Source organism: Atractosteus spatula, chromosome 7 (genome assembly GCF_055471065.1).
Source record: "Atractosteus spatula isolate fAtrSpa1 chromosome 7, fAtrSpa1.hap1, whole genome shotgun sequence".
NCBI classification, from domain to species: domain Eukaryota; kingdom Metazoa; phylum Chordata; class Actinopteri; order Semionotiformes; family Lepisosteidae; genus Atractosteus; species Atractosteus spatula.
Window position 1 is genome coordinate 12,435,929 of NC_142712.1, and position 28,000 is coordinate 12,463,928.

At 37.4% G+C, this 28,000-nt stretch overlaps 2 protein-coding genes and 1 pseudogene across 2 annotated transcripts; 1 reads left to right on the forward strand and 2 right to left on the reverse strand.

The window, feature by feature from the left end:
- Nucleotides 1–635: 635 nt before the first annotated feature.
- LOC148830482 (high-affinity choline transporter 1-like) lies at nt 636–7,261 on the reverse strand. The gene is made up of 9 exons (XM_088920843.1): nt 7,191–7,261; nt 6,434–6,634; nt 6,146–6,259; nt 4,610–4,765; nt 3,486–3,634; nt 2,806–3,006; nt 2,518–2,671; nt 1,986–2,203; nt 636–1,752 (listed from the first exon to the last, which is right to left on the reverse strand). Exons 2-9 carry the CDS (start codon nt 6,615–6,617, stop codon nt 1,207–1,209), a joined length of 1,722 nt encoding a protein of 573 aa, XP_088776969.1. The 5' UTR covers nt 6,618–6,634; nt 7,191–7,261; the 3' UTR covers nt 636–1,206.
- A 2,040-nt stretch (nt 7,262–9,301) lies between these two features.
- Nucleotides 9,302–28,000, reverse strand: part of LOC148830483 (high affinity choline transporter 1-like) — a 33,844-nt pseudogene continuing 15,145 nt past the window's right edge.
- Nucleotides 13,370–28,000, forward strand: LOC148830484 (voltage-dependent L-type calcium channel subunit alpha-1D-like). The gene is made up of 9 exons (XM_088920394.1): nt 13,370–13,400; nt 14,726–14,856; nt 21,720–21,836; nt 22,802–23,172; nt 25,260–25,403; nt 25,722–25,888; nt 26,881–27,002; nt 27,215–27,535; nt 27,710–28,000. The coding sequence occupies exons 1-9, from the start codon at nt 13,370–13,372 to the stop codon at nt 27,998–28,000; spliced, it is 1,695 nt and encodes a 564-aa protein (XP_088776520.1).

The window sequence follows — 28,000 nt, forward strand, 5'->3', positions numbered from 1 at the left end:
AGGGGTGGTAGAAAACACCAAATCTCTTCATATTTGAGCACACATGTACTGTAAGTGAGAAATAGGAAGCAAATGCTCTGAGCATCATGTCAAACAGCCACATCCAAATGTTCAAAATGATCCAGACAGAATGTTTCTGTTTTCAGCCCACCTATTCTGGGTTCAACAAGCCATGTTGCACTGTTTTAAAACAATAATTTGAACACAAACTGCTTTCCAGTAAAAAGGAACAGCTTGCTTGGCATGCTTCACTGTCGGGGCATACTGGAATGTGTCCATTTCAAAGAATGTTGTCATGTTAGTCTCAGTCACATAATTACTTGAACAACTGGTATACCTACATACAAGACAAGTTTGGAATGCCTCAGAGAAGTTACTGCATTGTACATCAGGAACATTTATAATCTTATTGTGACTATGTTTACAACAATGCATACCGTATTCTGAATACCAAGTGTTAGAAAACTAGTGCGCATGGAAACCCAGTTAGAGATTCTTCAAGTTCAGTTTATCAAAACACAATTCTGAAATTAACTGCAAGCAGTAATAAAAAATATATCTTCAATCCTCAGCTCAACTCTAATCGGTAGCTGGAGGAACTGCACCATTTGAATAATGATTACAACTATTGTTTTCTCTCTCATACAGATTTTAATCCGTTTTTTTAAAATCCTTATCATTTGGACACATCCATTGGTTTTCAGAAAAATCTTGATCAAAGAAAGAGAAGTTATTTCTGTACTTTTTAGTTTCAGTATTATAAAGTGTTAGATATTTGTGCCAGGCTTCTGTGTAAACAGTAGGCTGGTGAGGCATGAGCACATGAAAATCACAAAGGACCTCTGTACTCACCAAACAACAACCCAATATCACCTACCACTATGAGTCGCTTTAACCCTAACTCTAACCCCTTTGGAAAATTTGACTCTCAGTCCTTTACCAATTAACTAATTATACAATCAATGCACCACTCGTAAACATACTGTATACAGACAATAGAAGCCATAAGAACCTCTTGTGACAGATCAGCTGAAACTACTATTCTTACTACAGCTGGTCTGCTACAACATTGTTCAATCAAAATGCTGGAACCTTCAAAACATTTTTTATGAACTAGTAGTGACCTACTGTACTGTATGTAGACATAAACGTGATGTATCATCTTTGTCTTCCATTAAGAAGTGTGCATTATTGGTGTCTTCTAACTCAAGCAGAGCCCTCTTTACTGATGACGGGAGAAGGCTGACAATTGTGAAGAACACTCTCTTCTGTTAATTCATTCAGTGCCACATCTTTCAGATTGATGCTGCTCTTTTCCTTGACATTAAAGATATCCCACTTTTCCTTTAGGAGCCCTTTGTTAAACAGAAAGGACGCCAGGTAGGAAACTATCACAATGCTGAAAAAGGAGATCAGCATGGAGACGGTTCTGAAGGGGAAATACTGCACATAGACGCCATCCACAAGCCTGCAGCCAGGGAAGTGAATCACAGGGGCAATGTTCAAGACGGGTTCCCCAGCTAGACACCTCAGCGTCAGTCCCAACACAAATCCCACGCAGGCACCATAACCATTTGACTTGGGGACAAAGAGAACACAGAGAAGCTGGGCACAAACCACAGTATACATCATATCTCCGCTGAGCAGCCAAAACACAAAGACGGAGTTGGTTGTCATTGCCAGACTCATTCCAATTGACCCAAAAAGAAGAACTGAAAACTTCACCACCCACATTATTTCATTTTCAGATGCCTGTGAAGGGGAGGAGAAGATATTTTTAGCATGGGATCAACAATAATCTATAATACTTAAACAGAACACTTCTATGAATTAAACAATTTATATGTCAGCAACAGAATGGGACATCATTGGAATGGTGTGAATATTTTACAAGGCACTACATCTCTAGATGGAGTGTTTTAAGTTACTACAGTAATTTTATAAAATATGACTTGCTAAATCATATCTATTTAACTGTTCCTCACTTTTTTTCTCAAGATGTTCTTGTAGATGTTTCGTGCAAACAGGGAGGCAGAGGAAAGCAAGGCCGAGTCTATGGATGACATCACTGCTGCAGCAATAGCCCCTATGCCTGCGATGGAAATGTAGGAAGGACAGAGATGCTGCAGGGTAATGGGCAAAATCATACCAGCTTGTTCTCGCTCATATGGTGTGGGCAAACCATAACTGGTCTGGTTCCAGTCTGAAACAGCAAAGGAGTGATACCATAAGAAACTCACATTGTCCTCAAGAAGAACCTGACTTTATTGAACAGTAATTCACACTGTTGACTCCATCAACGTGTCTAGTTTTATTACCCTGAGATCACACCATTAGGCACAAGTGTCATTCAGTCTATATAAGGTTTTCATCATCAATTATTATTAAAATGTCTAACCTTAATTGAAAGATGACAGTTTATTTTCTTCAGAAAGGAAAGTAAGATCTAATGTTCTAATTCATTTGTATCAAGACAAAACAAGCAACCGGCAAAAGAAGCAACAAAGGATTTCTGACCTGTTGAAGCTGCTACAGCCCCAATAATCACAGAAGGAATGCCCAAGACAACGCAGAAGATTGATCCAACATAGCATGTGACCTGTGCCTGAGTGGTAGAAGCTACTGCCAAGATCCTTTGATAAAAGGCTTGGTAACATATTCCTCCCAAAGTCTGGAAAAGAATTGAAACTGTCAGCGATTGAGTAGCCATATTAATGGTCTTGGAAAAACAAGCTAAACTTTGCACTGGCAAGGTAAACATCTTATTTTACAGGTAACAAAATCAAGACAATCAAGAATTCTCACACCAATAGAGTATATAATCACTTGGAATGGATGATTCATCTGTCTATCTGACATTACCACAAGCAAAACATCATCCAGCCATCTCCCCAATTCTGTCGGCTCAATTTTCCCTATCCAGGGAGATTGGTAGAGTTCATTCACTGCTGTGTATGCAATGTCAGTAGATGCTGGGCTCAGAAGAGTAAATGGGACGCAAAGCCACTGGAATTGGTAAGAAGAGACAAGTTCAACAAAGCAAAAACGTAAGATGACACCCCCTCCAAAAACATACAATACATTTTTTAAATTACTTGTTATCACCCTGTGTAGTTAGATTTACTTAGATTATTTGTCCAGAGGGACTGATCACAGTAAATTACCATATGCTTCTAAAAAAGATCTACATAGAGACAGGTTGTGTCACTGGTGCATCTGAGTAAACTTCAATTTATTAGTATAACATGACCCACTGATTGCAGGGAGGACAGAAAGTATTTTTTTTAATTCATAATTAGATTGGTACTTCTCCTACATTCACAATATGCAAGTACAATCACCTTAACGTGATAGATCAAGGCAGTGACTCATGTGCCTACAAACCTACAGTATGGGCTGTGCTTACTATTGTCTGGTACTCTACAGTTTTACTGTGTGAACTTTTCCAAATAATCCCAAATAATGTCAGATGAGCCTTTACTTACCAGACTAAAAAGCATGAAGATGAGTTGGATTACATCAGTGTATGCTACAGAGTATAGGCCTCCCAGTAGAGTGTATAATATACCTACACCAGCTGAGATGATGACAGAGTAATAAGATGATATATCCAATATAACACTCATGGTTCCTCCTGGAATAAATTTAATTAAAAATATTAGATGTTATAATAAACAGCAAATTGCCACATATTATACAATTTTTATAAACCACGTTTCTTAACAGTATTACAGTCAACAATAGAACAAATAGTTGTCTCACTCTGATCCTTTTAATACAGTTATATGGAAAAGCACAGTCGTGCTTATGTGTGAGGTTAATGAGATGTATTTTTCACTCTTTGAAAATCAAGACTTTGGGTGTGACTGTGGTAACAAGGGTTCAAAGGCAGAGCAACATGCAAAACAACTCCCCATTGCAATTGTATCTGTAGAGGTCTGTGACCTCTTGCAATAAGAAATCCAGGGAGCCAGGACTTCTAATGCAATTCCTGCCTTTACTCTTGCAGCTCATGTTTCACTAAAGCTTCAGTCACCAGAAACACTGCACAGAACTAGCTGACTGGCTAAAACACACAGCAGCAACAGTCTTCTGAAATGAAGCAAAGGTAATAGTGTCCCATCTCCACTAGTGCATTTTGAGGTACTGTTCATCTGGAATATCTGTGTTTTAGTGCTGAAAACTAATTTTTACCTTTCAATTTCAACATAAAACAAAAATTAAACATTGCCATTAAACAGCGTTGCGGTGTCACAATTGGTTACAAAACTAATAGGATAAGACCTTTATTATTTTTTTCATTCTAGAAATTAACTAATGCACTCAAGTTCAAAAGATTGTTTTTAATTATTTGCAGAAAGCTGGGGAACAGAGAAAATGTGAATGAAAAGAAAGTCCTCTGCAAAGAATTCATACATTTCATGAGAAATATATTGAGGTTAAGTACTGTTTCTTTGTCATTATTTCTTTGTCATCGCTCAGCAGTTTTGTAGGTAAGCATGTTGCAATACCTCTCTTATACAGATTGAGAAAACACATATAGTGGCATATTGCTTCAGCCAACCTGGTACCAGAGACTATAATGTTAAAATTCTTTAAACGTACCCACCTAAAGCAGCCAGAACACAGGCTACCCAGAATATGTCTGCCAGCAATGCAGGAATAAAGAGTATACTTGTCAGTTTGTTCCCGTACTTTAGTTGGAATGGGTCCATCATAGTGACATAATTCTTTCCTCTCATTGGTTTGGTAAAGAAAATTCCACCTGGATAAGATACATTCATAGTTTATATTACAAGCAGATATTTCTAGTTGTACACTGTATTAGCATGACCTGTGGTTTGCAGGACTAGAAAGACTTGGAATAGATTGTATAATAAACCATATGTTCACTAATTTATGAATAAAGGTTACTGGCTCATGAACAACCATATTTTTTTTTTACTTTGTGACTACTGTATTCAGCAAATTCTGTATTCTGTACTGTATTCTGTATTCTGTACTGTATTCAGCAAAAAAACTCAAGATCTGTCATTTTTTAGGCTGGGTGAAGAAACATTTATTCTTTATAGCTAAAAGAAATTAAGTATTAGCATATTTGCAAGCTCATTTTGCAAGCAATAAACCCATTGTCATCTGAAAGTGTCTTTTATAACAGCGCAAGGAACATCAAAGAAAATGTATCATTTATAACTGCAACAAACTCTCAAAGTTTTCAGGAAAAGAACACTCTGTAGTAGAAGGTGCACTGACAATTTAATTGAACAGACATGAAATGTATTATGCCAATTAACATCTCATCAACGGGGTTCTTCCAATAGTGGGTCTGTTGTGGAAGACATAGGCTTCTACTGTGCAGTGCTACCACTGGAAAGAATCCAAGCTGTATATCTGTGATACATTAACTTTTACAGGTTACAGATGCTGTGTTGCAGAATTCTATTCCATTCCTCATAGTTTCTGGACAAGAATGTGCCTGGTTTCTTCTGGTCTCTGAGCCCTAGGTGCCACACAATATCCTAGTTCATCCCATAGATGTTCAACAGGGCCAAAGTCCAGAAAGAAGGGCATCACATTCTTGTGTTGCAAAAGAAGCCAGTATTAAATGAACAGCAGGAGGACAAGTTTGTCCTGCAGTAATGCTGCCTGAGGTTGAACCCACAGGTAGTGAGACGCCATACAGACAGGGTTCCATCACTCCTAACATGTGGAGTCCAGACAAGATTCTTCTGCCCAGACCATCATACTTAAACCACCCTATCAGTCTTGGTGTTATGACTTATGATCTTCCAGAATGTGGACTATTATTGATGACCTGTGATTAGACACAATGCTTTACTAGGTTAGACATTGCTGATTGTGAGCATTTCAGACAACAAGCATCAGTGCTCTGGATCAATTTCCAACAATCAAATTATGTATTTTTCTAAAAGCTTGTATGCATACAACACATAGAATGATACGTTTCATTTGATTCTCAGTATCAGTCACAGCTTTCCTTCTTTTTGGTATTGTCAATTCACTCTTCCTCTAACTCAGTTGTCATTTCCATTTAAGACCATTAATTCGTTTTTCTTTCAATTGAATCTTGAATCGTATTTTTCATATGACATTTTAAGTCATTAAGTGAACAATTATTTCTTACCCACTATCAAACTCAGGGAGTATCCAACCAGCCCAACAGCCCAAGCCAGGCCCTGTGATGGGAGATAGATAATCTCAGCTGTCCCCAGGATGAAGCCGCCTCCAACCCATGTTGCTTAAACAGACAAACAAAAACACATTTAAATACAGTACTCGTGTTTGATTTTAATAAGATAATTGTTGTGTCAGCTCAATCAGGGAGTTTGATAGGAGGCAGTCCGGATAGCAATTCTAATTCTCATCTATTACTGATAATAAATGTAAAAAGTACCAAGTCTGTAAATCTTACCAGTCATTGTGAAAATGCTAACACAAACATTCAAGTTTCGGCCACCAACCATGGTGACTTCGCTTTTATTTCCTGTGCATTTCTTCCCTTCTCTCTTGGACTTTCTTGAAGCCCAGATGCCAGTGGCCAGAATCAACACATAAAATATGATCACAGACACCAAACCAGGGATATTGACACCCATCGCTACACAGTGGAGCTCTGTGAATGTAGAAGAAAGACTGCTGTTAATTTACAGGCCTCATTTGGCTACATGGACGGTTAAGGTAATTATCAATTTGATGTGACTGACTTTCACACCCAAGACCTTTAAAACTATATATACAGTATATAAATTGAATACAGTATGTCCTACTAAAAAGTACTATGCACTGAATTATACTTATGCAAATAAAACTTGATGAAGGATAAAAACTAAAGGATGGATACATTTTCATGTAGGGAAACAATATATGTCACTGAAATGATTTCCTCCCTTGTTATGAATGAAGGTTCCATCAAAAATAAAACTGTGTCATACCGTAAGACTGCTCTGCTCCCATGTTTATGAAAATGAATGTATTGTGAAGTAAAGCGTTTGCTAGGATTATTAGGTCAATTAAAATTTCTGGTCTCTTATTCAATAACAAACACAATAATACCCAAACCTTTTTTTCAGTATCCATTACTGGTTTGTTCTAAACAATAAAAATCGTATCTCATTTGATGGTATAACTCCTTTCACAGGATATGAAAATAATCAAAAGAAGAGTCTTACCAAATATCTGGTGGTCTTTCTTCAGAAAGAAAAGCAACCGCACAATACCTTGAGCTTTTCGGTCAGTATTCTTACTTCTGGTTCAGTTTTGGCAGGGCGTAAGGAGGTTAATTATATTTAGTTAAAGTTGCTCCTTGAAAACACAAATGATTCAAACTATTCCTCTTACAATGAAATATTTTTTTTTCCTAACAGTCAGCATTAATCGGCTCTTGAACAGCTATAGTGTAATTAAATACTTTCTTTGGCTCAGGAGACTGCATTACTACAGTAACTGGGTCAAAGGTTGTAAGCATTTGATTTTTACCGTCTTGCATTTACAGTATGACCTAAAGTCGTATTGCCTTCTTAAGTCCTCTTACTGCACATTGTTCATTTCAAACCCTCAAACTCTCCTATCAGAACTTTTCATTTAAGCACAAGCCATGACCTGAGTGTCTGAATATTTTTCTATGCTTATAATGAAAGAACCACCAAATTGTTTACAATAATAAACAAATAAGAAATTACAAACGTGTATAACAGCTAGGTGAGACATCTTTCCTGAGCCATGCTCACTGCTATCCAATTACACATAACCTTTTCTTTCTATTCTTTATTAGATAAAATAACCTGAGCTGGGTGTAAGAATATTGCATTAACCTCTCCACTACAAGTGAATGTCTTCTAAAGTATTTATTCAAATATTACAAGGATCCAATTAATTTTCAGTAAGTTCCCTATTGTCAGAAAACATCTGTTTTATGTAGCCAGTTGTGTGGAAATTCATTACTCACACACAGAACAATAAAATCTGCTACATTTTCAGAAATACTTCTAGAAAACAAAAAGAACCACATTAAAAAAGCAACACATCTCTTCAAACATAAGCAAAATGCTATACTGTACCTTGCATAGGCCACAAACTATTTTCTGCTCATGGATTTCCTCTGATCTGTTTTGCACAGAGTATTTCTAACCTTAGATATACTATGGAAGAACAAGTAATAGGTTTATTCCATGCTGAAAAGAGAAAAGAGAAAACACAACGTTTTGGCTGTGAAGCCCTCGCACCCGAAGAAGGCATCACAGCTGAAACATTGTGCTTTCTCTCTTCTCTTTTCAGTATGGAATAAACCTACTAATTGTTCCTTTGCAAACTACGCATGCTGACACAGCTATCCACCTTAGATATAGTATATCACATAACCAGTGAATCTTTAAACTCTGTAGTTAAACCGACATACACTTACAATCAGTGCCAGATGAGGTGTTTTCTCATGAAGTTGGGAAACAGAAAACAGTAAATCCAAATGTTCTTTACTCTCACATACTGTACTCTGCTTAATCCATCTAGTGCCCACAAATTTTCAGCTAAGATTAAATTCTTTTATGGTAGAAAACGATGCAATAATACTGAATGGAGGTTGGAGAGAAATGAACTTCTAATGAACAGAGACCCCTGCTGGTTTCCTAATCTGGATTTAGAGTAATTAAAAACACAATCAAAATTCAGTTCAGAGAAAGGAATTTATGGATGCCAAAAAACAGAATGACAGTGAAAGAAACTCAACATGATAGACACTAGGAAGCATTAAAAAAACACCACAAATGAGTATTTTAACCAGTAGTATTTGTTACATTTTTAATTTCTCTCAGTACATTTGTTTTCCAAAAATTCACATTTTCTTACACCGAATAGGAAAACCAAAAGCATGCTAGAAACAATGACTTTGTCCAGAGTCCTACACCATCAAACACCAACAAAAAAAATAATTTGGATAACACATTTTAAAAGAAACAACGTCACACAAAGATTTAGAATGGTGAGAATTTAGAAAATATACATTTTGATAATCTAGATGGGACTGCTGCAAGAAACTGAACTTCATACATCCTGCTGTTAAGGGCTGTTTTATGAATACATTAACAACCATAACAGAACACTCAATAGTTAAGTAATTACCATAATCCATAGGGTTTTTGTTTAATTTAGACTGAAGATATAAATCATGTCAGTCTTAAAGTACTGTATATTTTGACATTACATGCTATTGGTTCCAACCCTCATTAGTTGCATTCCTAATAGTTCTCAGTATATATATATACAGTATGTATATTGTACAAGTCTCCTAGAATTCCTTTTCAACAGGTGAGTCTTTACCTTTTCTAACTGCTAGTTTATCATCTAAACACGTTTCCTCATAGTGTGATCTTCTGATGCTGATGCTGAGAATTTTATCATTGTGGTTCTTGACTTGAAATACATCCCAACTTTCTGGCAGAAGACCTCTGTTGAACAACAATGATGCCAGGAAGGAGCCAAGCATGATGGTGATTAAAGAAAGCAGCATTGCCAGGGTTCTGAATAACCCACCATAACTATTAGTACTGGGGAAATACAACACGCAGATGAGCTGAGAGAAAAGCACAGTGTAAGTCACATCTCCACTTATCAGCCAGAATCCATAGACAGTGTCCACTGTGACGGCAAGGCCTGTCCCGCACACCCCAACGATGAGCACAGAAACTCTCACCACCCACACCTCTTCGTCGTCAGAAGCCTGGAGGTATAACATTGAAACAACAAAACAAATGAGTAAAATACTCATGTGTGACACCAATACAGACTGTCCTTATGTTTATCGCAGGTAACAAGGCTCACCGTTTTTCTCAAGATGTTCTTGTAGATGTTTCGTGCGAACAGGGAGGCAGACGACAGCATGACAGAGTCCACTGAAGACATCACCGCTGCTGCGATGGCACCGATACCAGCGATGGAGATGTAGGGTGGACAGAGCTGCTGCAGCGAGATGGGGAGAATCTTAGCGGCTTCACCTCTCTCAAATGGTGTGGGTAAGCCATAGCTCGTCTGGTTCCAGTCTGAAACAGAGCCATAAAATGAGGCCAGAGATGATTTTACAATGAGTTCTAACATGTATAAAAAACATTGCTGCAGTACATTAAAACATAATACTAAAGACAAATGTTTGTTCACAATACTGTAGTTCAAATGTATTGACTGTTCATTTAACTAGTATGGAAGGCTTGTATAATAGTGCTTATAGCATCACTGTTGATAGTGGAACAATGATACATCCTGGATCACTTTACAATGTGTTTACAATGACACAATAAGTAATTTAGGATTATAAATGGTTCCATTTGCTATTGATATAGTATACTTTCACTCTCGCAGAATCTTTCACAAATTGTAGATTATTTCTTTACTTGAAATTATGAATAAAATTCCCAAGAAACTGAATTGCTAGGCTTATTAATAGATGAGAGCATTTGAGTAGGTCTCCATTTACTTAAAGCAACCCAGCATTAAAATCTAAAAGAGGTGAAATCCCAAACAAAAAGGGACACGGGAATGGAATTAAAATAAAAAATGCAGGTGTGTGACACACCCGTTGACACTGCTGTGGCTCCAATAAGCACAGAGGGGACAGCCAAGATGAAAGAAAAGATGGCTGCAGCAAAGCAAGTAACTTGGGCTTGGCAGGGAGATGCAGCAGACAGCACTCTCTGGTAGAACGCTTGATAGCAAACTCCTCCTAGAGCCTGAAGTTAATATGAAATAGTAAAAAGACAACAAAACACGTCAGCATGCCAGCTACACTGTAGTGGAAACTGTTTACAAACTATAGCATAATACTTTGTCTGAAACAAGCAGAAAATTACTATATACCTCGAAAAACTGGTTTTACAACACACCATTTACTAATATTAATAGGGAAAATAATCAAATGGAAGATACAAGGCCTTCTTTACAGGACATTATTTAGAACGGTCAATGGCATTTATGACTAATATTGACATAGAGGCTTTGGTAGGTGAGTTTCTCATGGCATAAAACTTACAAAAATCAGAAGATCATCTATCCATTTGCCCGCATCACTCAGCTCTAGTTTCCCAATCCAGGGAGCTTGAAACAGTTCATGAACGGCTGTGAATCTGATATCTGTGGATGCTGGACTCTTCATTACAAATGGGATACAAAGCCCCTGTGATTAAAAGAGCACAAACCCTTGAAGCAATCAGCATCTTTAATTTATTTATGTATTTATTTTTGTTGATTTAATAATCATAATGATGTATTAGTTGTTTTTTTGCTTGACGTAATGTATGCTGCAGTGCATTTATTATCCTACAAATTTTTTTTAAACATTCTTTTTTTGTAAAAAGCAAAATGCAAGTACTTTTTTTCTTAGTGTTGCACAGATACTGAATTAATAATGTACAAAGTCCATATTACATACTGTATATGAAAGTTACTGTGGCACAGTGAGAAGCAGAGTTTATTTCGCTGTGCTCAATGCATTCTGGAAAACAGCATGACTGTCCAGCCTTGTTCTTGTGTCTTATGTAGCTCATTTGGATTTTAGTAGTTAACCGGTTTGAGGATCTTATTCATCTGTTTTTTGATACAGATTGGCTCCACCAATGTTTCTTCAGTATGTAGCTTCTTTCAGATTTCCACAATTCCATGCATCAAAGTTGGCTACAGTAGCTACCTCTAACAGACTCTTTAGGCTTTGGTTATTTTCAACAACTCTTGGCTTTCCTAACACACAGTCTCACAGTCTGTCACTAGAGACACAAGTCACTGGATGGTGCCAAGAAACCATGGTTTCCAAAATTACCCTGCATACCTACAACATCATCAGCTGTTGAAACAAGTAAACAGGGGTTGACAGCAGCCACAGTAAAGCCAGAATTGTCAGGATTTAAATATTTTCTGGTCAAATCTATAACACAAAGTATTAAACTATTTAAAAGCATTAAAAGGTATTAAACTGTCTCAGTGGAAGTTTGAAATACATAATCTCAATTCAATGGAATACACAGCCATTCTGCCTAAGAGTGCTGGTGGCTTGTGCAGTTGTTAGAGACACTTGCTTAGCTATGTAAGGAATCAAAGTCACGTCACAACTTTTCAACTGGTAGTTCAGTGTCATTCCATAGTACTAGGTAGTTTTTAGACAATTATATTGGATCTCAGAATCTACCAAAATAGTATGTCTGAAATGAAGGTAAGAGGTAAAAGCACAAATTCAAACTACTGAACTGGTACTTTTATCAAATAATACTTGATGTTGCTTTTTGTAGTAAGAAACTTCTTAATCTTTATTATGGATATCCCTTTGTGTCACTCTGGACTTGCGGTATTAATGGAAATGGACAGCAGTTTCTCTGCGGCTAGCAGAGCCTTGCAGCACTGGGTCCCTAGGTTCAATTCTGGACCTGGGGTGCTATCTGCATGGAGTTTGAATGTTCTCCCTGGTTCACATACTGAAGCTTTCCTCCCACAGTCCGAGGACATACAGGTTGGTTAACTGGCTTCTGAAAGGAATTGGCCCTGTTGCTAGTGTGTGTGTGTGTGTGTGTGTGTGTGTGTGTGTGTGTGTGTGTGTGTGTGTGTGTGTGTGTGTGTGTGTGTGTGTCCCTTTTGACCATTATTTGCCTAGATGGGCTCTTGCTCTCCTGTGACCCTGAATGTGATGTAGCAGTCATTTCTTCACACATAAAAAAGGCTGCCTTTGGCAAACAGCCTTCTACAGTAGGTATTCTGACTACACTATGTGAAAAACTGCATTGTTGATGCCAAAGAAAAAGAAATTGTCCTCATTATGTTAAGACTGTGACAATTATTTTGATTTCTCATTCTTGCCGAATAACAACCCTTTTATTGGCTTTTTCATCTAACTGCTTTGAAATAGTGCACTTTAACAATTGTGTTTATGACTTGTCTCTTACTGTACATTGATGAAAAGGACGTAAGAGACAGCTGAATGGAAACCACACACGTTTTAATTCATAACTGTATTTTACATGTTATGAAGTGGTTTTAGTTGTATTTTTAATATTATATATAAAAATAAGACATTTTCTTGTTTACAAAGAGTTGTGATTTTACTTACCTAAAGCACTTAGAATACAAGCCACCCATAATAAATCTCCAATGAAAGCAGGTATTAGAAGAAAACGTGTGAGTGTGTTTCCATATTTTTGCCATTTACTGTACATTTCAGTGGTGGGGTAGCGTGTGTCCCTTGACTGTCACAGCACAACCATCGTATATAGGGTTATACTAGCTACTCAGACACGCAGATGTGTACTATCTACAACTTCTTTCTTGTATGAAAACAAATCATTCAATTTATTTTGTGAAGTTTAAAGTTAAGACACATATCATGACATCCCTTAGTTTTGGAGGAACCAGAGGTACCAGAAGATATTAATTATTTCAGCATCAGTCTATATATTGGCCTCACATAAACCACAGCATATATGAATACTTAAATATAGTACTAGCCTTGCTATTACTGTGTTGACCATAAGATTCACTAATTGAAATCTGGGAACTCATATTACTTTTTTTTTGTGCCAGAAGCAAATTTATTCCTGAAGACAAACCTGTCAACATCAGTTCATTTGATGGAAAACCTTTAATCACAAATGAAATTAACTGTAGAAATGTTTACACTTATATTTTTTACTAATAGCAGAAACAGTACCTTAAACTACTACATTTGGCAACTACATTTGGCAAAGGCAAAATGTCTGTAAAGGTGTTTTTTTAGAAGATCGAGTAGGCAGTCCAATAGCAGACTAGTGATATGGAAGGCACATTTACTTTTTTGCACTTTTATTAGGTTTATTAGGTGCAATATATAAATTTCAGTGTGAAATTCCAATTTACTTTGTTGCTTAATTTTAATATGGTAGACAAATATGTCTGGGGTTTTTTTTGTTTGTGGGTTAAAGTAATGGGCTTTAGTGAATGTGAATCTTTTGTGATAGAGATAAATAATCAAATAGCCCAGCAATATAAATAAATGAAATCCTAAGATTGAGATAAATGATGTCAGTACCAAATGTGTGTTATATGTAAATATATATAATTAGAAGTCTGGAGTCGACTCCACTTTACAATGCATAGTTCTGTCAACTTGAGTGTGTTTGTTACACCTCACATTTTCCTTTGGAAGTGAACCAGACCATGTATTACCTCTTTGATATTCTATTCAAAACATTCTATCATTTTAAATCCCATTGTCTTGTATGTAGATTTACCTGCCTCTTTTCCAATTTGATTGTGTCTTGCTCCAAAATCTGTCTGCTGTTCTTTGATGTATCCCTGATTTAATTATTTAGTATGCCGTTACTGAGTTACAATTAGAGTTATAAATCTATGGAACATAATGAATTGTGTATGCTTTTAAGGTACCGAAATTAGACTTTTTCTATGATAATTGCTAAACGAGTTCAAAAGTTCACACAAGGGAAACATCATTCTTTTAACGGTTTTCTGAGCCTTTAGTACCCAGGTCACACACCATAGCGAGCACTAGTGTGTCATAGGAAGAGGATGGCTGGAACACTGTATCTCTTACACCAAATCATAAAGTTTCTACCTTGCCGATGACCCGCAGACTGAAGGTCTTCACTGCGGGCATCTCCAATGTACCAACGTAGAAAGTTAGCGTATTAGCCCTGTGAGTGCACTTTGCTGACAGAGGAGGGATTTGTGTGGTCTGTTCATTTAGATGATGAGGTAACCGTGGGGAAGTTCTATGCCACCTTCCTGATACAGGACTACTTTAGGAAATTCAAGAAACGCAAAGAACAAGGCCTAGTGGGAAAACATCCTTCGAAGAACACCACCATCGCTTTGCAGGTAAGTTTGCTTCAGCTGGGATTTTTTTTTGGCATGTTTCGCTATGTTTTAAAGGTTGAAAGCTGACTTGAAAGGGTTTTCAAGTTAATTATTCACTTGATTAATTTAATTCTTGTGGTTTCGGCTCATGGGTTCTCAGAAGATGTGAGAAACTGGTTGAAACGGATGCTGCTCCTTTTTCCCTGAAAATAAGTTAGATGACTGTAGAAGCCAGATAGACTTGAGATAGATTAGGCAGAATATGTCACAATCTGTTGCTTTTATGAAAAATAAACTTTGTAAAGGGCTAGCTGATAAGACAGGGAGTGTTAAAGATTCTTTCCAGCTGGGCTAACACTGTGATCTGTGGTCTGTAGGTTCTAGTACTGGAGAATAATTTTAATTTAATCTGTGTGACACTAACAAAACTTACCAATGCCTGCACTTTACTAGAAAGTACAACCTGACCAAAAATATTTGAACACATGAATCACAATAAATTGTCTGTTGGTGCCTTTGATCTCTTTCTCTACTGTAAAAATAACAAATGATTTTAACAAATGGACAAATGAAAACAAATTTCTTTAGTTATTTTTTGGAGTTCAGTATGTCAGGAGAAAGTTTCCTTTCAAAGAAAACAACACTCAGATAAGGAACAAGCAATAGGTTTATTCCATGCTGAAAAGAGAAGAAAGAAAACACAACTTTTCGGCTGTGGAGCCTTCTTCGGGTATTTGGCAGAAACCAAATATAATATTGCATGGGAAAACAAAAGCCAGGAGAGAGGAGGAGGTGGGAGTAGTGGAGAGGCAGAGAGGCCACTCAGGTGGTGCAAAGTGGAGAGAGGTGAGGAGAGGTGTGAAATGAAACCTACAAATGAAGAGAGAGAATTGGAAGAAAACAAGTCTGTCGTTGAGAGAAGGTGAAGGTGTGAATCGTTTCAGGATAATTTTTGTTTCTGATGTCTTTCTGTTAATGGAGTTAAGAAACCCTACTTTGAGAACAGAGATAAGAGAGATCAGTTTGATGACGGCCGTCAGAGATGAAATGAGAAACTATGGGCTTGGAGTAATCTTTAATCTTCACAGCCCTGACGTGTTCTCTGAAGCGGTCTCCGAGTCTCCTTCCTGTTTCCCCAATGTAGATGGCTGGGTATTCTTGTTCACAGCTCCCTTGACTGCCATCAGCAACCATCCACAGCAGGCACTTTCCCCTGCAACAGATCTCCCTGCATCACCTGCAAGTACATATCTAACACCACACTCATTCAAGGCCCCACAGGACAATTCCGGATCACTCAGACATCTTGTACCTTCCATGTGTTTCCCTTGATATACTGTCATTTACACAGTATATATATATATGTTTTAAAAACATATGCTTGAAGTTCAAGTATATTTTTCATAAATCAATTTTCAATCACCAGGCAGTCTCCTGTAATGTTTGCCTGTTTCAACAGACGTCCCGTATACTTGCATTTAAAATAAACTTTGCTTTTTAATGTCATTTTACAAAGAGGGCAGATACAATATATTTGATACCTTTTTTTCTCTCTCTCTGCCTGCAGCCTAAAGTAATTTCTCTATTTGAATTTTAAATTAGAAAATGAAAGCAATAAATTTGCTTACAATTTGTAGGGGATACGTGTTGCTTCGAATATGTCATTCCTTTACTGTGCTCCTTCTGCTCTGGATCCTAAATTCAGTGTGATTTCCTTATTCATTCAACACTTTTCTCTTTACCAAACTGGACAAATTTTTACTCCAATGGAAATATTCTTAACCTTTTAAATCATATACATGTTTTATGATAGTCCTCTCTTTGTCCATAATTTCCACAATGGTGGAAAATTTAAAGGATGTCTTGTGATTGTGAGATACTATATGTAGGAGTTTTAGTATTTTATATTAGGAAGAGTAAATATCATGGTTTCACACAAATGCTAATCTGAAAAAAAGCAAAGAAGCTTAAGAAAATACTGTATAGTCTATAATGACAAATGGAATGACATGAATATAAAGCCAGTTTTTACCTTCTTCATTTTACATCTCCTTGAAGTTTTGAGAATGAAATAAAAGAAGCTCATATCCTCTGAATAAATGATAGAGGGTTTAATTCCTTATACATTAATTATCATGGACATGCAGCTTGTAGTTTTTAAAGCAATGAACAAATTAGCCCTTTACAAATTCTAATTAGGTGTTGACTTCTGCATAATAGATTTGAATAATAACCTTTGCCAAAAATGCTCCCTTTTTGTAGAAGTTTTAATTCTGTTTGGCCGTTGCCTGGCAATGCCTTTGTGGACTTCAAATATATAATTAAGAAGCAAATGTACTGTATGTTAAGTCACTTGCTTAACTTTGTTTTTTCTCCTGAATTTTATAATGAAATTATTACAAATCTTCAAGATTGTTTTTGAATGACCAAAGGGCCAAAGGCCTCACCGGTTCTAAAATCAGAGCAAAATCACCTCCAGAGTAAGAAATATTGTGGTGATCTCTATGAAGAAACACATGAAGAGTTCCTCAAGTTTAGAGGAATGTTACGGGCTGAAATAATGGAATCTTTTCAGTCTTGAACAGAGAGTATGAGGAGATGTGATTCAGGTATTTACAATCCTCATGGGCATTGGCTAAGTCTGTCCTCTGGACTTCTTCAGAACCAATATCGAAACACGAACCTGAGGACTTATGCAAAAATTAGAAATAGTGCATTCAGAGCTGAGAACAGGAAGTGCTTTTATGCAAAGGATTGTGGGTCTGGCACCAGCTGCCCAGCTATGTCAATTTTTTTTTCCCAGATAAATTAGCTACTAGCAGCCACACAAGCTAATGGGCTTGATAACCTCTGCTGGTTTTTAAGCATTCATTCTTATGTTCTTATACAGAATAAAGGCAGGTCACTGTTTGAGGAGCATGCTTCCAGGCTCATTGTCTTACTGTTATTGCCAGTGAAAACCTTATACAAGTAGACGGGATTTAAATTTAGCCAATTGGAAGAGCAGAACTGTAACATTAAGCGCATTTTAGTGAGGAAATTCAAAGGATTGATTAGATGAGAATGTAGTTGGAAATTGCACATTAAAATATTATTGACAATTAATAGGTTTATTCCATTTTGAAAAGAGAAGAAAGAAAACACAACATTTCGGCTGTGGAGCCTTCTTCAGGTGTGAAGCCTTCTTCCTCACACCTGAAGAAGGCTCCACGGCTGAAACGTTGTGTTTTCTTTCTTCTCTTTTCAGCATGGAATGAACCTATTACTTGTTCCTTTGCAGCCTACGCATGCTGACGCAGCTCCCCACCTGAACTATTATTGACAATGTTGAGTCAATTTCATGTGGTAAAATTTTATTTAATTAATAGATTAAGAGTGGGATGCCATTCTGTGTGACATAAGCTTTAATTATTGCATTCTAGCTTGATTAACTTACATGCAATTGTTTAAATAGCAGGATTCTGAAGCTACATTCCCTCTGTCTATTTTATGAATAGCTCACTGGAAAAGCTCTAATGATAACTGACAGATGTATAAGCATTATTAATTCTATTCAGAAACAACTCAGCAGCAAGCAAGTGTTCAAACTGAAAAAGCACATAATAGTAACCATATTATTTCTGTGCCAAAAGGTATTTTAAAGATGAAAAATAGATTGGAAGTCTCTTACCCTTAGTAAAAAATCTTAAAAAGATAGGGCTATTACATTTAAAGGATTTTTTAAATTCCTTGAGTGCAGTTGAGAAAAGCTCTCAGGGGTTAATGTGTCACTCGACACACTGTAATTGGGCTGGAGACGCCTGAGCAGTGCGCACACTGGCATTCAGTTAGCTGAAAATGCGAATTTGACAAAGAGCAGCTCTTTGGATGTCTACAGCACAATGCATTCGAGATCAATGTTTCCACCTCTGACTAGCAACAAGTCGACCCAGAAGAACAGGTCCATTGGACTGCCCTTGGAGTGCTACATCTCTTACATTCACTGCTACAGTGTAGGTCTCATGTTGTGTTGTCTTGTTTGTGTGCTGGTAATTGGCCTGTGTGGTTTGTTCTTAAAGGAAACTGTACTCGTAGATGAAACCTACAGTGAAAAGACAGAAAATTGTGAAATCCAAATGCAAATGTTTGAAGGCTTACAGTACCTTTATGAAAAGAATATACTTGCTTTGTGGTATGACCGATATGAATGCTAAGAATGATATTCTTGACCTTTAGCCTTAAAAAGAATAGATTTGTAAAGTACAGTATGTACTGAAAGTGCAGGGTTTTTTTTTTGATAGGATTTGTATTTATCAAAGTCTTAATTTTGCAAGGTAACGTTTGCGGTATGAAAAGTAGAGAGAAAAAAAACAGGAGGAACCTGTAGAAATTGTGACTGTCCAGTTTAGTGGGGGAGGATCCTTGACACTGATTCAGAATACATTCATGCCTGGGAGAAGCCTTGATATTTATACTCGTCAGTGGTACCAATCAATGCAATATATCGTTTATTTAAAATGTAAGAATGTTTATGTGGATAACATGTTATGTGATTCTATTTACAGAATATTTTCTATTATTACTATTATTATTAAATAGAAAGTCCCTCTCTTTTTTGTTACTCAACCTATGTACAGTAGGTTTTAGGTGACTCTCTGGTTAATTGTGGTGTATTTTATGTGCGAAACACACAACTATTTACATTTCCACTGCGTTAATGAGATAACTACAGTACATTTTCACAAAACACACAGTGGATTGCAATACATGGAAAAACATGCTTTCAGAATAAAGTAAATGCACTTTAAATGTGTGCAATTTCATTTATACATTCCAGTAATTTATGATACAAAATTCTTTCCTCTTGTGACCCTGGGTTTCTTATTAGAATAAGATACAAAGTCCCCCTGTACCTATGTTTTTTAACATGAGAATAATCCAATTTAAATTGTATCTAACAACAGCCCTCTCAATCTTACTGCAAAAAATATGTTGTTGACAACCTAAAGTATGTTATAAAGTATATTATACCAGCAGGAGTTCTAGAAAGAACTGCTGGTAATTAAATCTGTTATTCCTTGTTAGGCTATAAGCAATTCACTCTGTAAAGAACAGGCAGATTTCTTTAATTCTCTGAAGAACATATGAATCTGTCCTCACTGGGGATTTTTCAATTGCATTGTTTAACATGTTTACATTAAATAACCTTGTATTTTGAATTCAGCTCATATTCATGATTTGACATGTTTAAAAATCCTTCAGCTAACATCATTTGCTGAAACTTATAAACAGATTTATGTTTATAGTCCTTTAACATGATTTTTGCAATGCCCATATGTTCTTAAAATTACTTTTCTATTTTTTATTTTAACATTAATGAATGACAAGCCATGCATATTGTCTAAGCATTGCAAATGGAAGGGAAGAAACTTCTGAGTCATGGTGATTGCAATGCCCATAAATTCATCATACTGTTTACATTTTACATCTTTATTATGCATTGCCAAGATCTTAGCAAATCCCAATTGTGTTCCTTTGAAAGTTCAATACAGTATTTCAAAACAAGTAAGCCTCCCAGCTTTTCTTAATAACAGCTGCAAAAATTACATTGCATTTCAAGTATCGGCCTTTCCTGTAATCTTTGAAGCAACCATGAAAAGCTCGATTGTTTTTGCTGACCGTTATCTTTGATGATAGAGGGTACCATCCACATACCGTATCTGTGTTTCAGTGGAAGTACACCCAGGGTTAGTTCAGAATAAGAGTTAAAGCACTTCATTCAATAAAATCTCAGTCAGACCAAGTGGGTGTCAATAGAAAAGGCATGAATAAAAAACCTAAATGGACTTCTTTTTCAGTTGAATATTGATTCGCAGAAGATTCCTTTGTACATTCACTGTCATTGGCTAGACTTATCTAATTGAATTATGTTGGGTCATTTTTTATTATTGGATCCACTACCTTGCAAGCCATCAAAACACAGAAAACCGTTTTAGTTCCCATATATCCTGGATTCAGAGGCCCCTAATTTCAGCAGGATGGCAGACTAGAAACTTGGATTCAAGTGCTGCAGTGGGTTAAATCAGCAGCTGTTAGAAATAATATCATGATTGCACTGTTCCAAAATGTCTTTGAATGATATTGATAGTGTTTAAGCAATACTTCAGGTCAAACTAGAAAAGGAGTTTTAGCTCTCAAACTGCACCACTTGGGAACCTAATTTAAGTTTAAATTTAAGATTAGAAGTTCTTACATTCAGAAATTCACTCGTATTTCATATCGGAAGATGTTGTGCTGTAGTTTTAACGGATGTGTGTCAGGGTTAGTTATATATAGTTGTTGAAGTCTGTGCCCCGTCTACCCTTCATCACTGAATCCCTGAATCAAACACACACAGCCAAACTGAGGACTAAGCAGCCCATCCTTCAGCTCTGAAAGAAGTGACTAATCATGAGATGTGTCATGCAAAATGGACTCTCAACTTTAATATCATGATGAAACAACTCAGGCTGACTCAGAGTTCTCATCCTGGATAGCACAGCCAATTGTCAAGACGTGTGAATTTCTCTTGCCATCTGCTCAGAAAGCCTTTGTATGATTCTTTGGAATGTTTGTAACACATCATAACCTATGACCAGCAAATATTTTCAATGCTTGCAGACTGTATATGCCATCAAAAACAAATCTTAATTCTTGCGACAGCTGTGCTGTTATTCCCGAAGGTCATTTACAGTTGAAGCTGGCGATTCAACCTGAAATTCAAGAACTGTCATTTTTGTATTGAATCTTCCCATATAACATGCTTTTCAGTGCGATTTGGTACACTGCTTCTGGGTCACTACAGTACCCTGGGAAATACTACCGTACACCTGGGATTCTAAGAACTTTTCTTATCATCGTTGCAGGCCGGACTCCGAACACTACATGATATTGGGCCCGAAATTCGCCGAGCAATATCATGTGACCTGCAAGATGAGGAGGTTGTAGAAGTTAATCCTGACGAGGACGAGGATATTTATAGGGTAACCATTCAATTTTAATAGTTTCATGCAGCAAAAAAGCAATGGTGAGAGCAAAACTGGAAATATGAAGAACCCCAGTTATACATATAACTCTTTTTTTTTTAATTGAACTGGCTGACTTTGCTCCAGAGCAATTACAGACTGCATTGAAATTAAGTTTCATTGCCTGTACCATTATAGTTTTAATCATATCCACTAATACCAAGTGCTTAAGTAGCAGTTCAATTTGATCAAGCATGCGTGCATAATTCATCATTTCATTTTACCTTATTGCATGTCTCATTTTAAAATCATACTATACAGTACATTGGACCATGGACAATATTTACAGCAGATTTTCTTTTCCAAAGAGAATTTAATGTATTCAACTTACAAATCAATATATTTGTTATGTCTCAGCATTTAGGCTGAATTGGAAAGATAGGACAGTGGAGTTCTCTCTTGTGATCTCTGGGACATTGTGTCCCTTCTAGTTTCATTTTATTTGCACTGTTTGCTTATGTACATGAACGTTTGAGTGAGACATTTGATGAGGTGGGTCACTCAGGGAAATGGCTGCAAAATTGTAACATCACATTATGTCTCTCAGTTTGACTTGCAGGGCTCAGCAACTGATTCTTCGTGAACACCAGAATTTCACATTCACTTAATGAAAATTTTCAGCATTCATAAAGTCAGATACATTCTGCATATATATCAGTAAATCATTGCATTAATAAACATATAATCAGATATGTTGGAAATATATTTACATTTTAATAGTGGGAGAAGGCATTTTGTAAACACTGATCACTTTAGTGGTAACAAATTGAACAACAGAAAAAAAACAATATCGAATTTTTAAAAAATTGACACAAAAAGGTGAGGTCACTCATTTGTGGGAAAAACAGAACCTGTATAAATGTGCGCACTAAGACTTAGGATTTTGTATTTGTCAGCATATTCACTTGCACATTTGTTTGCAGAGGAACGGTGGCCTCTTTGGCAATCATGTGAATCACGTCAATGGTGAAAGTAGAAGCTCTGTTCAGCAGACTAACGCCACACAGCGCCCCCTGCAGATCCAGACCCCTGCAAACCGCCCACCAGCGGACCACAGCAAATACAGCAGAACTGGAAACTCCCTGCCCCACAACCATCGCAACCACAACTCGTTCTCAAAGTCACCAAAGTCCACCAATGCCAATCTCAACAATGCCAATGTGTCCACCATTCCTAACGGAAAGCACTCTGGGCACCGGTACTACGATCATACCTCTGCTAATGGATGCCCTGCCCATGCTTCTTACTTCAAGGTAGATGTGTATGAGAAGCACAGGAAACCAAGCGTCAAAAGGTAAGAAATGGGAAAAAGTTTAATGGAAATCTGTCTGCTCGTTATGTTGCTTTAAGAATTGCAAGAAACACTAGGAAACCCCACTTAAAAAGACATAGCATTTTCCCCCTGCACACCTCAATTAGATATTGCCTGCTGTTGTTAATCCCTGCTCACAAATGCTGGATGCATTTAGATGACCAGGGTACTGTTACACACACCCATCCTCAGAGACATGCTTTTCCATCCTGATCATGTCTTTTCCTGGCTGCACTTGAAGGTGGGGACTGTTTTCTCCACCGGTCTCTGCCCTACCCTATCCCTGCAGTGTTCTGTCAATATTATGCCCATAGAATCCAGACCACAATCAAGAAGTACCACATACTCGTATAAAATGTAAGGCTGTGGTTTATAGTGGCTGATTGTTTTAACCTTGTTACAGAAGATACAGAAAGGGCTCCGTTGATTGATGGGTTTTTAAAGAAGGGTGTTTTTTTGGTCATGGTTGTATGTGGAAGGGGGGACAACAATAAGCTTTTATTCAAGAAAAAAATCATTTTCAAACAACTGCACTCATCTTTTCATTACCAATTTGACTATTATTAGAAGCCTCCATACATGAAGGGAATTTCTTTCCTGGCACTGATAGTGGAAATAATTGTTCTTTTAGATAAGATAAGATCACTTCATTGGCCATATACAATTTCTTGCATTAGGAATTTGTCTTTTCGCAGACCCCAGCTTGCTCTCCATGACACACAGACAGGGAGAGAAGCTTGGGGTCAGAGCGCAGGGTCAGCCATTTATACGGCACCCCTGGAGCAGTTGGGGTGAAGGGCCTTGCTCAAGGGCCAAACTTAGTAAGATTCCTCTGCCGGTTGTGGAAAACGAACCAGCAACCTTCCAGCCACAGGCGCAGATCCTGAGCCATAGAGCCACCGCTCCGCCTTTAGTGTAAAGCCAGAAGAATTTGTAATTTACTGTGAAGGTTATTTACAGTTGAGCACATACTGTAGACTTAATAGCTTTTTCTTCCAATGAAAGTGCTGAAGTATTACCCCCTGCTTGTTATATAATGAGGCAGCTACAACATATTTCCTTGTATTATTGTAATACTTCATAATGCTCAGTCATGAGCTAACCGATTAGCAAATACATGGTTAACATCAATTCTTTCTTGTATTTAATTTTTACAGAAAATGTTAATAATCTTCTCACAGTATTTAACCAGGGTTTTACCTAAGTGAGACATGCATTGATCAGCTATATTGTAAATGGTTTCTGTGGCCACATTAAAGAAATGTCTCTCAGTCCTGCCTTGCATGATTAAGGTGAAATCCACTTCACTCTATGACTGCTGTCCAGGCATCTTGCTCTCACATACATGCATGTAACCCTTTCCAAATGAAAAAGCATATATAAGAATACTGTATATTTTTCATATACTGTATAATATATATGTTGCATTGTACCTTTTTTTCATCTTCCTTCCTTGATTACCTAACCAAAATACTTTCTCTCAACCATTTCTTTGCCTTCTGGGATAGGACCCGCTACTATGAAACCTATATTAGGTATGTCCACTGTAGAACATACTGTATCCATAGATTTTTTTTAATTTAGTGGAATAGCTAGTGGTTGGGACTTCTTCATTGCATCCTCCCTGGTAGGTAGATAGACAAATCTTACGTGTTCCTTTTTCTGGTCAAACTAATGTTTCTTTATATTGTTCTTATTCCTATGACATGCACTTGAAGAATTGACATGAAAGGATTGTATCCCTAACCAGTGTCCTAAGCTTTGTAAAGTGTATAGACCCTACTCTCTATTCAGATGGACTTCTTGAATGCATGTTTTATTTTTATCAGTGCTTACAGTTACTGTACTAAAAAAAGATCATGAACACCTGTTACCCAGAAGAGTTGCAGAGGACAGTCAGACTAATAATTTGTTCTTTACCTTTTAATATTAAGCATATTACAGTTATTTAGAACTGCCTGAGTCAGTTAACAGTAAGAGGCTTGATTATGCCTGCCTATTGACAGGTGTCATAGCCCTTTTACCCAAGCGTAAGTGCAGATTTCACCTGCGACACCTTGCACATGCAGATCAGACTCTGGAGAGGGGCCTTTCCCTACAATCCGGAGAGAAGATCCCTCAGGGAGCGACTACTATGAGGAGGATCGTTACTCCGGGGAGTACTACAGCGGAGAGGAATTTTATGAAGATGACAATATGCTTTCTGGAGACAGGTAATGCAATGGGTGCCCATCCCCAATTCTTATAACCACAGGGCACAATGAGTTTCTTTCTCACCAGAACTTTTGGCTTGGATTTGTGCCTACTAGCAAGTGTATGTACAGGGTGTTTGCGTCTTAATTATGCAGTTGAGCGTATCCTTTATTTTGGGGGATTTTAGACTTACCTGCAGAGGTGCACCTCTTTGTAGACTGTAGATAATTTGTATATATGTATGTGTGTGTTTTACAGAGCTACAAAATGTAAAGCTAAACATTTGTAAACATACAGTGTTTAAAAAGTTTATCCTCTCTGCATCTTCATTCCTCCAGGAGGTCTTACAATGAATACTATGATAGATATTATACCAGTGACCTTGACTATGAAACACCTAAAGGCTACCATCACCCCTATGGTTACTATGACGATGATGAACAACCAATCTATCATGAGTCTCGTAGGTCTCCAAAGAGGTGTCTGCTTCCTCCTACACCCCAAGGTGAGTGGAGATTTCCTGTTTCAGTGCCGGCACTGGGCCTGCTGTCTCAGCTGATGGAAATTGGAAGTGAAAAGGATGATAATTGATCGTTCCATGTTTCCTTGAAAGAGGCTGGGGTATTTGTTTCAACAGCATGGTCAGTGTAGATTGTTCTAGACCTCCTCATCTCCTTCTGTGCAAAGAGGTGTCTTTCCTTTTCTTTCATATTCATATATAAATGTGCACAAGTCTGATTCTTAGATTCTTGTGATTTTCATTTCGTAATGCTTTCTGTTACTGAGCTCTAACAAGTTTTTTGTTTTTGGTTTTTAACCATAACAGAGGTTTTAGATTATCTGTAAAACTGTAAGGATTGCCTCCCTCCAGAACAAAGTTTCTCCTCCAGGATGAATATATACTGTAATGCATTGTAAAGTTGCTTTTTCATTATTGTTATATTTTTGTTATAATATCTGAATTACAGTTTAAGGTATGCAGGAACGCAAGTCTCCTGATTGTGAATAGCCAAAACCTGAGTTTTCTTTTCATGAAGATTTTAGCATAAAAAGATATTTGTGTGTCTGAGGCACTCTGTTATTTCTTTTGTGAACAGTAGGGTTTTCCAACATCCCGAAAAATCTTTAGTGATTTTTGGACGGGTTTGGATGGGTTTTCAAGAAAACGTTTTTATTGTGCTGTTGTTTCCTTTCAAATCTTATTCTGACTTGCTGTAATATAGGTACTATAATCTCTCACAGGCTCATTACAAATGTGAAAATGTAGGTTTGTCTGAAAGTGCAAAGCCAAGAGTTTCCATACAATATATATATATAGTTATCTACATGACAAACAAAGGTGGCAATCAATAAGTTGTGTGTACTGATAATGTGTTGAGACTGAGTACAGTGTTTACGACGTATACATGCTAGAGACATTTAAGAGCTTAGGATTGTCTAACCGCAATGAAAACATAGCAAAAAAACCATCTTCATTTTCTTTTTTTAAACAATCAGCAAATCGAAGACCTTCATTCAATTTTGAGTGTCTGCGAAGACAAAGCAGTCAGGATGATATCCCACTGTCTCCTGCGTTCCACCAGCGCACAGCACTCCCACTCCATCTGATGCAGCACCAGGTACACATGTTTCTGTGTGTTAGAAGGCAAACCTGTTCTCCTGTGGCTCTTCATCAGAGCTGGCTTAAAGCAAAATGAAAGAGAGGTGGTGCATTCTTAATGTAGTGCATCATAAAGTTTTGGAATAGGAGTCACTGTATGGGTCTCAAAATGCCTTGAAGCATCATGTTTGGTGATGCTGTGCTTTGTGTTATATCTTCACTGGTACATAGGTGATGGCTGTGGCAGGTCTGGACTCCAACAGGGCTCAGAGGCTCTCCCCAACACGTTCCACGCGCTCCTGGGCCACGCCCCCCGCCACGCCCACCAGCAAGGACCGCTCTCCCAATTACACGCCCCTGATCCATGTGGACAGGCCCAATGCTAGAGACAATATCAGCAGCAGTCATTCATCAGTGCACAGGAGCTCCTGGTACACCGATGACCCCGATTACTCACACAGGATATACACACCAGCAAACTTAAAAGTCCCTGCTGAGTTCAGACACAAGTATCATGAAAAGAGAGGGAGTGCGACCAGCTTGGTTGAGGCGGTAAGTGAAATAAAGCCAACTTTTGCATGGAAAATTCCAAACGATTCATATGATAAAACAATCGAAATGTAAATCTGTCCGCCTTGTTTAAATATTGCGGAACTGATGGAAACATTATGCATTATTAATTGTGAAAAAAAGAGCTTGAGAGTAAACCACAACTACCTCTTTCAGGTATTAATATCGGAAGGACTGGGAAGGTATGCAAAAGACCCAAAGTTTGTCTCTGCAACAAAACACGAGATTGCAGACGCTTGTGACATGACTATAGATGAAATGGAAAGCGCTGCTAGCAATCTTCTCAACGGCAGTGTGAATGGAGCCAATGGAGAGATGTTCCCCATTTTAAGCAGAAGAGATTACGAGCTCCAAGACTTTGCCACTGGCTACAGTGACAAAGAACCAGACTCTGGGAAATACGAGGAGGATTTAGCAGATGAAATGATATGCATTACGACTTTATAG

Excerpts from the sequence above, each read along its gene's own strand:
- LOC148830482 (XM_088920843.1), bottom strand. The coding sequence starts at position 6,617 with ATGGGTGTCAATATCCCTGGTTTGGTGTCTGTGATCATATTTTATGTG. Across the intron at positions 4,766-6,145 it reads CTCCCTGAGTTTGATAGTGG|GTGGAATTTTCTTTACCAAA; the intron begins GTAAGAAATAAT and ends TATCTTATCCAG. Across the intron at positions 2,672-2,805 it reads TGATTATATACTCTATTGGT|ACTTTGGGAGGAATATGTTA; the intron begins GTGAGAATTCTT and ends ATTCTTTTCCAG.
- LOC148830484 (XM_088920394.1), top strand. The coding sequence starts at position 13,370 with ATGACATCCCTTAGTTTTGGAGGAACCAGAG. Across the intron at positions 14,857-21,719 it reads ACACCACCATCGCTTTGCAG|GCCGGACTCCGAACACTACA; the intron begins GTAAGTTTGCTT and ends TCATCGTTGCAG. Across the intron at positions 21,837-22,801 it reads AGGACGAGGATATTTATAGG|AGGAACGGTGGCCTCTTTGG; the intron begins GTAACCATTCAA and ends ATTTGTTTGCAG.